This window comes from Chiloscyllium plagiosum, unplaced genomic scaffold (genome assembly GCF_037043375.1).
Source record: "Chiloscyllium plagiosum isolate Xiang-an unplaced genomic scaffold, Cpla_swu_hap1 HiC_scaffold_31, whole genome shotgun sequence".
Taxonomy (NCBI): domain Eukaryota; kingdom Metazoa; phylum Chordata; class Chondrichthyes; order Orectolobiformes; family Hemiscylliidae; genus Chiloscyllium; species Chiloscyllium plagiosum.
Genome location: NW_028270169.1, coordinates 17,665,637 through 17,681,600, shown reverse-complemented (window position 1 = coordinate 17,681,600; position 15,964 = coordinate 17,665,637). Strand labels below are relative to the sequence as shown.

Here is a 15,964-nt window from a genome sequence, read left to right as displayed (position 1 = left end):
CGTGCAGTGCAGAATGGAGTCAAATATCATGGATAAAACCTGATCATTTAATACTCAGGACTCTTAACAGTTGAGCAATGATCTACAAGACAGGGTTGCTGCATTCAGTCAGTTTTGTAGAAACATCGATTTTGTTTAACAACTGATATAAGATGATTAATTACAATACAATGTGATGCTGAACTCAAGCCTTGGCACATGACCAGCGTTGTTCTTATCTAGTGCTTTTCAACGTGAAGAGAAAGCTTGATCTCCCCTCGGGGGCTTCTTATTGGATTTCAGTCTTTGTTATAACACAACGAAGTGACAAAGTCACACTACACTCCCTCTCGACCTTAGTATCACCTCACGTCGTCAGTGTTGAGCGATGATTTGATTGTGCAAGATGCTAATCAATTGCTGCCCTCTCTCCAGTTCCTTGCAGTGAGCAAAAGGCAGGAGATGGTCAGGCTGAGGTAGAGTGACCCTGTAAATTAATCTGCTGTCAGCAAACTCATTTAGGAGGTGGGCATGTAGAAAATCCAATGTATCGGGTGATGCTATGACTTCCCCTGCTCCTTAGTTTGGCCAAAGAGGAAATTCTGTCCAGAAAACTGTAGCTTAATATTCGATAGTGCAAATGTAAGGATGGATAAATAACTTGGAGGGCTGTTGATTGCTTCTGGGAATTAGGGAATATTTTAACCGAACATATCAAATGGAAGTCAATGAGAGGGGAGATTATATACAGTCTGTTAAAGGAGCATTAGATGATTAAAAAGCTTTTCTTTGCTTGCGTGACAAGATTTTGAAATTTATTTCACAAATAAATTCTTATAATATATCCATACATAATACGGTGAGTTGCTACTCTGGGTGTTACCAGCAATTCCAGTACAATTTGCACTCAAAACTGCACGTATTTTGAAAGTACTTTTTCCTTCTCAAGTTTCCATTCAAACTTATTTGCCCATCAAGGCTAACCTCGACCATAAACCAATGCCACTGGACAGCTTTTTAAATGTATGTTCTTTAGAAATACTTTAAATAATCCTCAGATATATTTAAGAGTGATAACTTGGTAAAGGCTGACTCACACAGCGAAAAAATACTTGTAAACATTCTTTTAAATAACGTCGATCCACCAACCTGATTTTTAATTCTTGAGAATTGCTTTTAGAAAGTACAACATTATTATTTAGAGTTATTAGTAATAGTTGCTGAGTAAATTTTAAAGAAATAATTCAAAATCTTTCAAAATGTATCAATTAGGAATGTTGTGCCTGAAGGTTTGAGCTTAATTTTTGTAGCCAACTCAAGTTCTATGAATGCATGCAATGGCAAAGACTCCTAATGGTGATTACTAGACAGAGATAGTGCTTAACATTCTATTTTCTTTCATACTAATATTGCAGAGGATTATACTGAAAACATTGTAGCAGGAATGTCAGGCCACAATATAGACAGAAATATGATCCAACATAGAGGTAATGTCTATATACTTATTCATTAATTAGATGTGAACATTGCTGGCTATACTAGCATTTGTTGCTCATCCATAATTATCCGGGAGAAGGTAATAGTGAACTAGGATTTACAAGGATGTTGCTGGGGTTGGAGGGGTTAAGCTATAGGGAGAAGCTGAATAGGCTGGGGCTGTTTTCCCTGGAGAATTGGAGGCTGAGGGTTGTCCTTTAGGAAGTTAGTAAGATCATGAGGGGCGTGGAGATGGTGAACAGCTAAGGTCTTTTCCCCAGAGTAGGGGAGTCCAAAATTAGAGGGCATGCATTTAAGATGAGAGGTGAATGATTTAAAAGAGACCTAAGAGGCAGCTTTTTCACACAGAGGGTGGTGTGTGTATGGAATGAGCTGCCAGAGAGATTGGTGGAGCCTGGTACAAGTACAACATTTAAAAGGCACCTGGGCGGGTTTATGAATAGGAAGGGTTTAGAGGGGTTTAGGGCAAATACTGGCAAATAGAACCAGATTAATTTTGGATATCTGGTTGGCATGGTGAAGGAATGGGGATCCATTTCTACATTAGGATGGAGTGTTGTTTGAAGGGGAATTGAAGTGGTGGCACTCCCCTTGTACTTGCTTCCTTTGTCCTTCTGGGTGGTAGCAATTCTGGGTTTGGAAGATGCTGCCAATGGAGCCTTGATGTGTTGCTGCAGTGATCTTGTGGATGGTACACACTGCTGCTACTCTGCGTCGTTGGTAAAGGGAGTAAATATTGAAGATGGTGGGTGGGGTGCCAATCAATCAAGCTGCTTTGTCCTGAATGGAATCAGCTCTCTTGAGTGTTGTTGGAGCTGCACTCATCTGGGAAAGTGAAGAGTATCTCATCAACATTTGAGAGAAGTTTCTCCTCCAATCATATGGCTATTCTTTCAGCCCGCCCATGTTTACTGAAGACAGGTGAACTGGTGGGCCAATCAGCAGCAAACAGAGAGGGGAACACCCTGGGATTGGAGAAGTAGTGCTTATCTGCATAAAGCTGGAAATGTTAGGGTATAGCACACGTTTGCCAGGTAGGGATGCGGAGGAGGGAGAGCACATTTGCCAGGCCAGGTGGATCAAGATCCCTGGGGTGAGGCAAGGAACAAAATGAATGGCCAGAAAGAAGGCAGAAGAGAAGCAAGTGGGGGTGAGGCAGGGCTATTGGCAAGGAGAGACTGTTCACAAAGAAATACTTAGCTAACTGGGCGTCAGGACAACCTGAAACCGCAGGAAACATAACATTGCAAATTGACGTCCTTTTAATGCAGAGTACGTCAGTCACTGAAAGAAAAACTTTTCATACAAGGCTACGGCTGTTGTCTTGCTCCAGTTTAAATACTGGGTGTCTGGAAATTTAAGCTTTCCTTGTGTGTCATGGCTTTATATTTAATGGCAGGCTGTTACTTATTGAGGATATTGATTAATTTTTCTAGTTTGGCTGAGTCTAAATAGTCAACACAAATGCAGAAAGTAATTTTACGACATGGTATCTCGCTTGTTAAGAGTTAATGAGAACAGAAAATCAAAAATTAGCCAATGAGTAAACTCAAGAAGAGTCCAAAGGGGGGAAAAAACGATATTTTTACCCTGGATGACAGTAGGGGGGTTCAGCGATGGTAATGATATTGAACATTAAACAGCAATGATTGGGTTCCCACTTGTTGGAAATAAACATTTGCCTGGCATTTGTATGTTTGTTGGCACTTGTTAGTCCAAGCTTGAATGTTGTCAAATCTTGCCACAAATGGACATGGACTGCTTTATTATCAAAACATAGGAGTAGCAAGTGGTGCTGCACTATGTGCAATCATTTGCAAATATCCCCAATTCTGATCTTATTCTGGAGCAAAGTGCATTGATGAAGCAGCCGAAGATGTTTGGGTCTAGAACATTACCCTGAGGAACTTTGTATATCGATATATATCTTTATGTGCAGCACATGGAGCATCGGAGGCTGAGGGGTGTCCTTAAGGAGGTTTGTAAAATCATGAGGGGCATGGATAGAATAAATAGACAGGGTCTCTTCTCTGGGGTGGGGGAGTCCAGAACTGGAGGGCATAGGTTTGGGGTGAGAGCAGAAAAATATAGGGGAGACCTGAGGGGCAACCTTTTCATGTAGAGGGTGGTGTGTGTGTGGAATGGGCTGCCGGGGAGGTGGTGGAGGCTGGTACAGTTGCAATGTTTGAAGGGCATCTGGATGGGTATATGAATGGGAAGGATTTAGAGGGATGTGGGCCAGATGCTGACAGATGGGACTGAATTAGGTTGGGATATCTGTTCGGCATGGACAAGGTAGACTGAAGGGTCTGTTTCCATGCTGTACATGTCTATGACTATGACATATACACTATATAAAATGGATCCCTCTTTTCCTGTCCTTACCAATATGTGGTGGCACACTTTTGCCACATAATCAGCATATAGTTTTGCCGATATAATGTATATCAATCTAGATCTTATCTCTTGGATTCAGAGGGTTAGCATCAAATTTTTCATAACAAAAAGAGACCAGCAGGAAGCAATAGCAACTTGTTAGAAAAAAATGCCAACTGAAAATAACCTCTGTGTTTCCAAAATGATTGAACTAGACACGGCATGGGTTTCAAATGATTTGGATGTATGTGCTTTGCATTGCTGTGGGATTTAATCTCCCGAATATAATACTGTAGTACTTGTCTCAATGCCCAGATAGAATACTTTTCTGTGTCCCCACTGTTCCAAAATTCTGTTAAAATGGATAAACTGTGAAAAGTACCTTGCCTTACTGTGCGCTCTCTGCAGAAGATTATTGCTTATTAACTGATTACAAGCAAACAGTAAAAGCACGAGTGGGGGAAGTGTTAGCTAACTGTTCATTTTTGCCATCTGTGGGACTGCTGGATATGCATTGCTTGTACATCTTAAAAGGAACAGCAACTTCTTGGAAATTGAGGTATATGGTTCTGAAAGAGTTAATACCTGATTAAGCGCAGTAAACCCTGCCGATTATGATAAGGTCATGGGGACTTGGTCCGAATAGAGAAGGAGGTGTTAGAGGAGAGATGTGTGTGCTGTCCTAACAGTCTCCATTGCTAAGTCGGTTATGTTCATATAAACTGTAAATGGTTACAGTAACTCAAAAATCTTCAAATGTTTACTGAACTCCTTTGGCTATAAATTCTGTGAACATGACCTTAACCTCCACAGCTACCTGATGAAGGCACTCCAAAAACCAGTGCTTCCAAATAAACCTGCTGGACTATAACCTGGTGTTGTGTGATTTTTAACTTTGTCCACCTCAGTCCAACACCGGCACCTCCAGGTCATGGATGAAACTAGCAACACTAGAAAAATGGTCATCTTAATCTGTACTAGATCACTTCAGGCTTGAAAGATCCCTCACAGAAATAGAATGTGTTTCCTTGGCTATTACCAGGTGCAGTGACTACACTGTGAACAATAAATTGTAAATGAAAAGACAACAAATCCCTCTCGTGGTTCTTTGATGAAAACTGAAACAGCAGCTCCTCACTGGTGGGGGGGGGGGGGGGGGGGGGGGGGGGGGGGGTCACTGTCAGCTGATGTGTTAATTAACCTGACACACACAGGAGCTCGGGTCCCACTTCCACTCTTGGTGTGTGGTGAGCTCACTGATCTCAGCTGGGGAGTCATTGGGGTGAACCAACTGACCAAGCAAATACTAAGGGGAAGCAAGACAGAATAGAACAAGATTTACAGCTATTGCATAGTGCTCAACAGTATATGTCAGGGTGAAATCTGTATGCGTATATTTAAATGCACGCATTTATGAACGTTTATATCTATAAAGATTGGGTGTCTGTGTGTATCTTTGTATACATTTGCTTCTCTGTATATGAACCACATGTGTCATGGTGTTTGTGCACGTGTTTCTGGATGTGTGTGTGTGTGATTGTGTGTGTGTGTGTATGTGTGTGTGTGTGTGTGTGTGTGTATGTGTGTGTATGTGTGTGTATGTGTGTGCATGTGTGTGTATGTGTGTACGTGTGTGCGTGTGTGTATGTGTGTGTGTATGTGTGTGTATGTGTGTGTATATGTGTGCGTGTGTGTGTGTGTATGTGTGTACGTGTGTGAGTGTGTGTGTATGTGTGTGTGTGTGTATGTGTGTGTGTATGTGTGTGTGTGTGTAATGTGTGTGTGTAATCTGTATGTGTGTATGTGTGTGTGTGTAATGTGTGTGTGTGTGTGTGTCCATATTCCAATGTGCATACGTGTGTTTGTTCACTAAGAGAGGAGCTTGGGTTTCATACCAACACTCCAGTCCGGTTCATTCTGTTAAGGGTGTGGTAGTAACTGAAAAGGGTCAATTTGTGTTAACTTCAGCCAGAAAAGATAAAATAGAACACAATGGCCGTGGGACCTTCAGATTATTTTTGCAGCATTTATCAGTAAAGGATTTCAATTGTTGGAGAGAGTAATGGGAAAGGCTTTATACGAAGGAGTGAAGTCTTGATCAAGTGTGAGTTTGAAAGGAGCAAAAGGGATGATGTAGTGTACACTGTGCAAGAAAGGGGTCATTTCAGGACAAGCTTTCTCTTGGGAATCTTTGTAAGGTGGCAGCACGGTGGCTCAGTGGTTAGCTCTGCTGCCTCACAGCACCAGGGACCTGGGTTTGATTCTAGCCTCAGGCGAGTGTCTGTGTGGGGTTTGCACATTCTACCCGTGTCTGCGTGGGTTTCCTCCCACAGTCCAAAGATGTGCAGGTTGGCTGGACTGGCCTTGCTAAATTGCCTATAATGTCCAGGGATGTGCAGGCTAAATGGGTTAGCCATGAGAATTGCAGGGTTACAGGGATAGGGTAGGGGATGTGTCTGGGTAGGATGTTCTTTAGAGAGTTGGTATGGACTCGATGGGCTAAATAACCTGCTTCCACACTGTAGGTATTCTATGATTCACTGCCTCTCTCCTCTACTTTAAAGATAGTCTTTAAAACAGTCCTTTCTGACCAAGCTTTTCTGCATCTAATCAAGTATCTACTTACGTGGCTCTGTGATATATTTCATTTTACAATGTCCCTGGCAAACCGCCTTGGATGTTTTATGATGTGAAATGTGCTGCACAGACACAAGTTGCTGTTGTGTGAGGCACTAGGGATTAGCCCCGTGTCGCAATTTCAAGATCCAGTCTTACGTTTTTGTCCTTTTTACCATTTGACTGAAAATGCTGCTTGTTACCATGACAGCACTGCCCAGATGTGGTGCGTTTCACATGTCCGTCAGCATCGGCCTATCTGAAAAATCGAAACCTATTTCTGGGTACGTTCTAATCAACCTTTTCAGAGATGTAAGGATTCTACATTATTACGCACATCAGCGCAGTGGGACTTGAACCGGGATTCCTGGACAAAGTTACTTCTTTACAGTTTGTGTTGCACAGATCAGCCTTTTTTTAATAATCGATTGTCAAATTTATTGGTCTGCTCTAATCACATCGGTTAAATCTTATTGCAATTATGACTCTCTCTGGTAAGATAGACCAGTTTGCTCAGTAGTAGTGGGTCTTCAGTACAAAGAGTCACCTACCTGCATCTTATCCAGCATTTCAAAGAATTCTGTTGACTGTTGGGAAAGAAGAAAAACAGAATTAATAGATGCAGGCTTCAAAGTGAGGTTATCCCAGCAAGGATACAACTATTCTTCATCTTCCCATACATCAAGCTTTCTTTATAACTTCAACAGAGGGAAGATGCCTACCTGTGGAGTGTCTAATATCGGCAATAAATCAGAATCCTCACATGCACTAAACAACAGAATATCCACTTTATACAAAGGCTGGTGGCAGCCTCCACTTCATGAGCAGAGCCTTGCCCCTGGAAATGTAGATTTTCTCCTCAGGAGGTAATTATTGGGTGTCAGCTACCACTGTTTCTGCCAATGGCTGTGCTGAATGTTCAACCTCACATGTAGGCTGTGATCACCCATATAGGCCCTGCACCAAAGCTGTCCATATAGTTCCACTGCTCAGCTGTCTATATGTACTCTGGTCATCTGTGCATTTCAAAGAGACAATATTGTGGATACTGGAAATCTGTAACTAAAAATTAAATAGAAAACTCTGAGACAAGGAGTCAATGTTTCAGCTTGATGACTTTCTAGCTGAACATAAAGATATTCAAGGTTTAATAGAGTTTTAGTAAGTTCGTCAAGGAAAGGCGGACCTAAAGAGAGGGCCCTGTGATGGGGTGGAGGCCAGCAGAGTTTACAGGGCAGATCCCATGGATTTGGGCCCAGTCAAGAGGCCTTTGAAAAAATGGTGTGACACCAGGAGCCCGGGAGGGAAATCACAGATCCTGATACTGCTCCCTGTCAGAGACCCTGGTCATATCTGCGCCCCTCAGTCTAACCAGCAGTGGGAGCTCCCTGGAACCCCAGTCTCCAGGCGTTGGCCTCTGATGCACCAGGCCCTGGGTGAGACCAGCAACTTTGGCCTATTCAGCCCCTCCATTCCAGTTTCCAGTAATTTCCATTGGCATTGAGTGAGGGTGAGGATAACTCACTGTCACATAGCAATGCCGCCCATTGTTGTTTCTATTCAATGTCCATTCCAATTCCACCCATGCCCCCTAACCCCCAGTACCTTTGATAGAGTCAGGCCTACTCCATTAGTAGAGGTGCCTCAGGTAAATTACAATTGAATGTTTAAATAATTCATTTGCAAAGCAATGACTTTGTAATGTAAATATGAACATAGGATGCATAGCAGGGCTTGGCACCTCTCTATGAGGTCAGGATTGGTCTATATTTTAACTCCATTTACTCATCTTACCTTTACATTTTCTCCTCATGAAAAGTGATTGATCTCAATCATAAAAGTATTTAATTGACTCAGCATCAAGAACCTTTCCGGGAAAATGTTCCAGATTTTTGTGAAAGTTACATAGAGAAGAGTAGGTAATGCCTGTGAGAGATGGTTCTCCGAATGATCAGGATGCCCATTAGCAATGTTTACAAGCACACGGGATACAGTCAGAAATCTTCAGCGACTCCCACTGAGCTCCACACTGCGTAGAACAACATCTTCAAAGTGGCAGCTTGGCAGTGGCTTTTATCCGGGTGAACTGCTTTCCTTTGAAGACTTACTTCAAAGTGCTGGAGAGGTCGGTGTTGGGGAATCTCATCCTTGGATTTCGTGGTGGGGTCATCCACTTTGAAATCAAGAAAGATGAATCAGGGAATGTTCCAAATGCAAATGAGGAACTTTGGAGGGATTGAAGGATTTTGGCGTCCAGGAGCACAAACCATGAAGAGCCGCGAGGGTACCGTGAGGGTACAAAGGGCAGCCAAAAAACAAACAGGAACAGAGGACATTCAGCCCCTCAAGCCTATCCTGTCATTGGATCACAACTGATCTGTCTCTTAACTTCTTTTATCCACCTTTGCTTTGTAATATTTGATGCCCTTGCCCAACAAGATTCCGCTCATCTTAGTTTTGAATTTTTCAATCAACCCCTGGTGTTTGTTTTTTGGAGGTGGGGGTGACAGTTACAGATTTCTTACTCTTCATGTGAGGAAGTGTTCCTGATTTAACCCATGATAGCCCTAGCTCTGATTGTCCTGTTCTCTTGTTCTGGACACGCGCACCAGGGAAACAATCTCTTTTGATCACTTTAAATCCCTGAATAAAATAATTGCTTTCACCACAAGAGGGTAGGAATTCACAAGGGAGAGTGAGATGATTCAATTGGACAGAGTTCTAGTTAAACTCCATCTGGAGAGCTGCATTCAGTTTTAAACCCCAGAGCTCAGGAAACATGTTGGACTTGGAGGGAGAACGGGGCAGATTCACTTCAGTTACAGAATGGCTTAAAAGGTTAAATGAGGAGAGCAGACTGCATTATACTTGAAGGACAGCACAGTACTACAGATGCTGGTGATCTGAAATAAAAACAGAAAGTGCAGGGGGAACTTGGCTTCATCTGTAGAGAGAGAAACAGAGTTGATGTTTCAAGTCAAAACTTGGACACGGGATTTAAAAAAAATTCATTCATGGGATGTAGGCGTCGCTGGCCACACCAGCATATATTTCCCAGCCCTAATTGCCCAGAGGTCAGATAAGAATCAACCACATTATTGTGTGTCTGGAGTCACAGGCAGGCCTGACCAGGTAGAGTCATATTGGACTTGAAACGTTAACTTTGTTTTTCTCTCCACAAAAGCTGCCTGACCATAAGACCATAAAATACACGATCAGGAGTAGGCCATTCTGCCCATCGATCCTGCTCTGTTATTCAATGAGGTCATGGCTGATCCGATAATTCTCAACTCCACTTTCTTGCCTTTCACTCATAATCCTTGATTTCCTTAAAAATCTGTCTGTGACTGCTGAATGTACTTAATGACCCAGCCTCAACCGCCCTCTGCGATAAAGAATTCCACAGATTCACTGTTCTCAGCGAGCAGACATTCCACCTCGTCACTATCTTATAGGTGTGTCCACGTATTCTGAGATGATGTCATCTGGTACTAGACTCTCGCACAAGGGGAAACGACCTGTCCACATCTATCATGTCCAGTCCCCTCAGAATCATGTAGGTTCAATATGGTCACCTCTCACTCTTCTAAATGACCCACTGTCGTATTGACTTTTTCCAGTAGTTTCTGTTTTCATTACTGAAAGTGCTTGACTTGTGTTCCTTTGCAGTGAGAAGGTTTTCATTTATGCTTTCATGGGCTGTGAGTGTCACTGGCAAAGGCAGCAGATTTTCTTCACCATTAATTGCCCGTCAGCAGGTGGTGGTCTGGTACCCTCTTATTGAGTGGCTCGTTAGTCTATTTTGGAGGGGCAATGAAAGGTTGACCGCACTGCTGGTCACAATGCCAGATTTCCTTCCCTGAAGGGCATTATGTGAACCATATGAGCTTTTCTAATTATCCAATAATTTCGGTCACCATCACTAATAGTTTTTGTTTAACGACTGATTAATTAAGTTGACCAGTTGCTTTGGTGGGTCTTGAACACATGAGGTGAATTTTACTGTCCCACACTGGTGTATTTGAAGGTGAGTGGCCAGGTGGCCATTTTCCCATCCATTCTCAACCTGTCTCCAATATTCCAGGGGGCAGGAAAGGTGAGAGGTAGCCTGGTTGCCTTTTGGCTGATTCAGTGGACAATTGACTAAAGGGTCTCATTCACCCCTGCTGCAGTTTTTCAATCAGCAGTTTTGCAAGCCGCTGGTGGGCAGCAAGGGGGCATCTCTTTTTAGCGGGAATGGGGGAAGGAGGTGTGATGGCCTAGTAGTAGTATAACTTGAATATTAATCCAGACAGGCAGGTAATGTACTGGGGACCTGGGTTCAAATGCCTCCATGGAAGGTGGTGGAATTTGAATCCAATTTTTTAAAATCTGGAATTAAGAGTCTGAGAATGACCATGAAACTATAGTTGATTGTCAGAGAAATCCATCTGGTTTGAGGGAAGGAAACTACCATCCTTACCCGGTCTGGCCTACATGTGACTCCAGCAAGCCAGGCAACATCAGGAGGTGCAGAAGTCGATGTTTCGCGTGTAACTCTTTACCAGGAACCACTTGACTTCTGCATCTCCTGAGGCTGCTTGGCTTATTGTGTTCTTCCAGCCTCCTGCCTGTCTACTTTGGATTCCAGCATCTGCAGTTTTTTTGTCTCTACATGTGACTCCAGATGCACAGCAATGTGGCTGACTGTCAACTGTCCTCTGGGCAGTTAGGGATGAGAAATAAGTACTGGCCTAGCTAGTGATGCTTAAATGCCATGAATGAATTTTTAAAGATACCTTGTGTCCACCAGGGGCAGCCCCCCACAAGATGGCACCCCTTCGTACAGAACTCTCAGGTAGCTCCCCATTCCTGGCCTCCCAAACCTTGCTTTCCATTACCACCTCCTGTCCTTCCCCTGCCCACCTCATAGGGGTCTCTCAGACATGCTGTGCACAAAATCTTTACGCTAACCTGATGTCGTGATGGCATCTCTCTTCTTCCTTGGAACTGCCTGCAGTCCCAGCAATGGCCACAACACTCCTACTAGCGCTGTTGGGACCACAGAGGTGGTAAGATGCCAACCAGCTTTTAGCTCACACCCACATTACCACCTCCCCCACGCCCCCCACCCCTTGCACACCTTGTAACATCCAATCTCCAGACGATCAGCCAGGACCTCCAGATTTCTTATCCAGCAGTAGTACCTAACTATTCCTTTACCACCTCCAAAAAAGGTGAACTGTTTGACTTATTTTTGAACTGATGCAGGCTCAAAACAGAGAAACCATCTCCTCTCCCACCCAAGGGGGCACAGGAAGCATATTGCGAACTCAACTGTTTAGAAATCAAGAAGAGTTTTTCATTAGAAATGAAGGATTATTCAGGCATTAGCTATGAGAGTCTTGGGGATGTCTGGTGGAATTTGCAAAATGACTGATACAATCATTATCCTTCAAACAATGATTAACACTCAGTTATGACATCAAGCATTCTCTGATCAGCTGTTTAACATAGGGAACATTCCAGTTAAAATTAAAAGCCAAAATTGCTGGACTATCTTCCTCCGACTTCTCTTCGTGGTTTCTACATACTATGTTTGCACATCTGAGCAACTGTTCAGCAAAACAATTTGTTGCTACCTGAGTTTTGCAAGGAAATAATTTAATGTGTAACGGGGAGTCTGTACAGCTGTGTTTTGACTGGATGCACAACAACTCTCCGACATTGGCAAAATACTGTGGATACTGGAAATTTGGAATAAGAATAGAAAAAGCTGGAGGAACTCTGCAGGTCAGCCAGCATCTTTGGCAAGAAAAACTGAGGTAATATTTCAGTACTGTGACTGGAATTGGAAAAAGGTTAGAGCTGAACAACGTCTAAGCTGGTGCAGAGGCAGGAAAAAGGAGAATGGTCAGATGAGGAACGAAAGAAAACAATGGAAAGCGGGAGAGATTGACTATGTAAAGGGATAATATGTAAGATACGAGGGATTGATGATGAGATCAGTAAATAACAAATGACCCTTCTGATAAATGGTTACAGTGGAGTAGCCATTATATACCAACTCTGTCTCTGTCTCTGTCTCTCTCTCTCTCTATGGATGCTAAGGATACTCTGAGATGTTTTTGGAAGTTTGATCCACTGGAATTAAAAAAACAATTTGATTAGGTTTGTTAACCTGACCCAATCAGGAAGCCCTCGCTGACCAATATAAATGGGGGATTCTGGGCTTGGGTGTTCTTGGAGAAGGAGCACGCGGTGTCCACCAAGACCCTTGAGACTTTCAGGAAAAGGTGGGCACCGCAGGGTGTGGAGTGCACCCCTCCAACTCTATTTTGGTTTAATCCCTGCCCTCCCCTTCACTGTTTGCTCACGCAGCTTTGCCCTTTGATGTGAAGGGCACTGCTTGTCACTGGCCACTCGGGTGTTTCCTTTCTTCCTGGTGGTGGAATGTGAATAAAGTTTTCTGCACTTGTTGTTCTTCACTGTGTCCTACACCTGCACACACACAACATGGGTGCTGGGGAATAAATAGGCACTAGCACTGTGTGGGATTTTGGGAAAAAAAGGAAAAAAAAGAGAAAAGAGAAAAAAAATATATAAACTGAGTATTTAGAATCTCCTCAGTTCAGGGAACTAACTCTGAGCTGGCTGGCCACAGCCAGTGTACTGTGTGCAAGTAAATAAAAGATGATTTGGTGACAGGGTACCAGCCTCTGTGTAGTTATTTCAGTGCAGTATTGGTTTAGGAAGATCAGACTTGCGAAAATCATTAGCGGGAATGTACTGACAGGCTTAGGGAGGCTTGACTCCACAATGATTGATATAACAGCTGACCAATGAGGGAGTGGGCTGAGGCAAGATGACAATACCGACAAACAATGGTTCATGTGAACATATGAATTGGGAGCATGAGCAGGCCATTCAGCCCTTCAAGCCTGCTCTGCCATTCAATAAAATCATTGCAGATCAGACTGTGGTTTCAACTCTGGATTTCCACCTACCCCAAATAACCTTTGACTCCCTTGTTAGTGATAAATCAATCTACATCTGCCGATAAGAAAATTCAATGACAGCCCCTCCCACCTGGCCTCCATTAGTCTCTGGGGAAGACTATTCCAAAAATTCATGATCGTCTCAGAAAGAAAAAAGAATTTAAACTCCACCCTAAATGGGAGACCCCTTCATTTTAAACCATGGCCCCTGGCTCCAGTCAGGGGAAACATTCTTTCAGCCACCATTTTGTCAAGACTGCTCAGGACCTCAGTGAGACCACCTCTCAATCTTTTAAACTGCAAAGGATGGTGGCCCAGCCTGTTCAATCTTCCTTTATAATCCCTCCTCGTGCCACCTGCCCAATCCCAGTTATTAGCCGATTGAACCATCCCTGATCTGCATCTAACACGTTTATATCCCACCTTGAAGAAGGAGACCAAAATGTATACAGTTCTCCACAAGTGGTTTTAACGAGAATCTGCACAACTTTAGCAAAACTTTTACATTCCACTCCCCTTGTATTAAATGTCAACATTCTATTTGCCTTTGTGTGATGCCACCTCCTGGAATATGTTCAACCAAAACCGACAGTCCGTGAGAATCCCTCATCGTCTGCACAATCCCCCAATACCATAGCTATATGATTCTCTCTTTCAAAACATATTACTCATTCTTACAAGATTGACATGAGTCGATCGTTCAACTTCACAGATACGGTATTTGCCTGGTTTCTCATTGTGTTGACTTCTAGTACCTTTTTTTAATTTAAAAGGGTTTTTATTTTTTATAAAAGTACAAAAGATAATCTTATGGTACAACAACAATAACAATAAACTACCCACTATTCTACTTTACAGAACAAACCAAAACTATTGCAAAGATACTGAACCATCCTCCCACATTACAATGCAATAAATAACAGAAAATAACAAATTAAATTAACTTTAATTTTTAAAACTGACAAGCAACTGCCCTCCTCTTCCACTCCTATTAATGAATGTCTTACTTTTACAGAATCTTTAACTTTTTTTTTACCTTTAGACTGCAGGCTTGGAATTTCCACCCCAAAATGTCTCAGGTTTCCAACAGAGCCATTAGCAAATACTGAGTTCAGTATCCCAAAAGTTTACTCACTATTCTAAAGGGGAAAAAAAGGCTTCTCGGAACTGTTCCAAACTGGATCTGGTCTCAATTTTTCTGCTGTATGGGTGATTTCTTCTTGTTAAAGGAAGATTTACACTGTTAAGAGACAGATATTGAAATCCAGTGACAACAATTTCTTCCTTCTTAATCTGACAGGCAGACAAGTGGCACAAGTGTTTGCAGTTCCTGTTAAAAGGCCGATGTGCATCCAACAGGAAGAGCTGTCGCCTATTGTGAAAGTATTGAGTAAAATTGACGAGCCCTGTTCATGTGGTAGTTTGCATTTTGTTGCTATGCAGCCAGTGGATGGAAACATTCCTAATGAATCAGATTCATCAGTGCAGTGTGATCGAGTGGATAGTCAGGACTAGACTGGGTGAGCAAAAAGGACAGCGCATGAGCATTAAATTTCAACATAAGTCTCACATTTCACAGACTTGGCCTTTTCAAAGACCTGGAATGTCAAGTATATTGAAAATGTATCGAAGTTCCTCGGAATGGAACTTGGTGTGTTGAGAAAGTTTATTTTTGTCGCACTCAGGGTAATTTCCAAATTGAAATGTTTTATCCTTTGGTTGCATATCTGACATGAAATGTACGTTGCAAATATTAACACTATTGCAAAATTCAACTAGTCTCCATACCTGCCTGACCAAAGGTGAATGCCCGAAACGCCGACTCTCCTGCTCCTTGGATGCTGCCTGACCTGCTGTGCTTTTCCAGCACCACACTCTCGACTCTAGACTCCATACAGCAGGTTCCACCAATAATATATATTATGAATGAAATATATTTTTGAGGAATAAAAAACCTGGAAGATCATTAGGTGCTGACATTCTCCCTGTTTGAACACAAGGAGCAGGTTAAAGGGGAGGCTTTTCAGGAGAGCTGGAAACCTAAATGGTTTGAGAATTTTCCAGAAAACTGTTGGGACACCAGGACACTTAATAAAAAAACCTAACCAGTATAGAATGTCTGATCACCGTAAGTTACTGAGGAAACATTAATCTGATGACTTGTTGTAAGTGATATTAAAAGTCACATCAAATATGCCTAAGTAAATGTTCTCCTGTGCTGGGAATGGCAATCAGAGCTTCAGGAAGAGCAGGCACAACAGCAGCAGGACAAGAACCTGCTGGCCCTGCAGTTATAGCCAACCAGCTTCCTGTAATCAATTATGGGTGGTATAGTGCCTCAGTGGTTAGCACTGCTGCCTAACAGTGCCAGGGACCTGAGTTCAATTCCACCCCGGGCGACTGTCTGTGTGGGGTTTGCACATTCTCCCTATGCTTATGTGGGTTTCCTCTCATAGTCTTAAAAATATGCAGGTTAGTAGATTGGCCATGCTGTGTACAGGGACATGCAGGCTAAGTGG

General features: G+C 42.8%; 1 protein-coding gene across 8 annotated transcripts in view; it reads right to left on the bottom strand.

Annotated features, from left to right (window-relative positions):
• LOC122563963 (rap1 GTPase-activating protein 2) overlaps window positions 1-15,964 on the bottom strand; it is a 313,908-nt gene that overhangs the window by 66,105 nt on the left and 231,839 nt on the right. For 5 of the 8 annotated variants that reach the window (XM_043718318.2, XM_087977294.1, XM_087977295.1 and 2 more), the window contains one exon: window positions 7,020-7,055. In XM_043718318.2, coding sequence (XP_043574253.1) covers window positions 7,020-7,055 — 36 coding nt within the window. Of the gene's footprint in view, window positions 1-7,019; window positions 7,056-8,262; window positions 8,392-14,481; window positions 14,773-15,964 lie in introns of those variants that run through there. The other 3 variants (XM_043718324.2, XM_043718326.2, XM_043718325.2) reach the window with 3 other exon arrangements.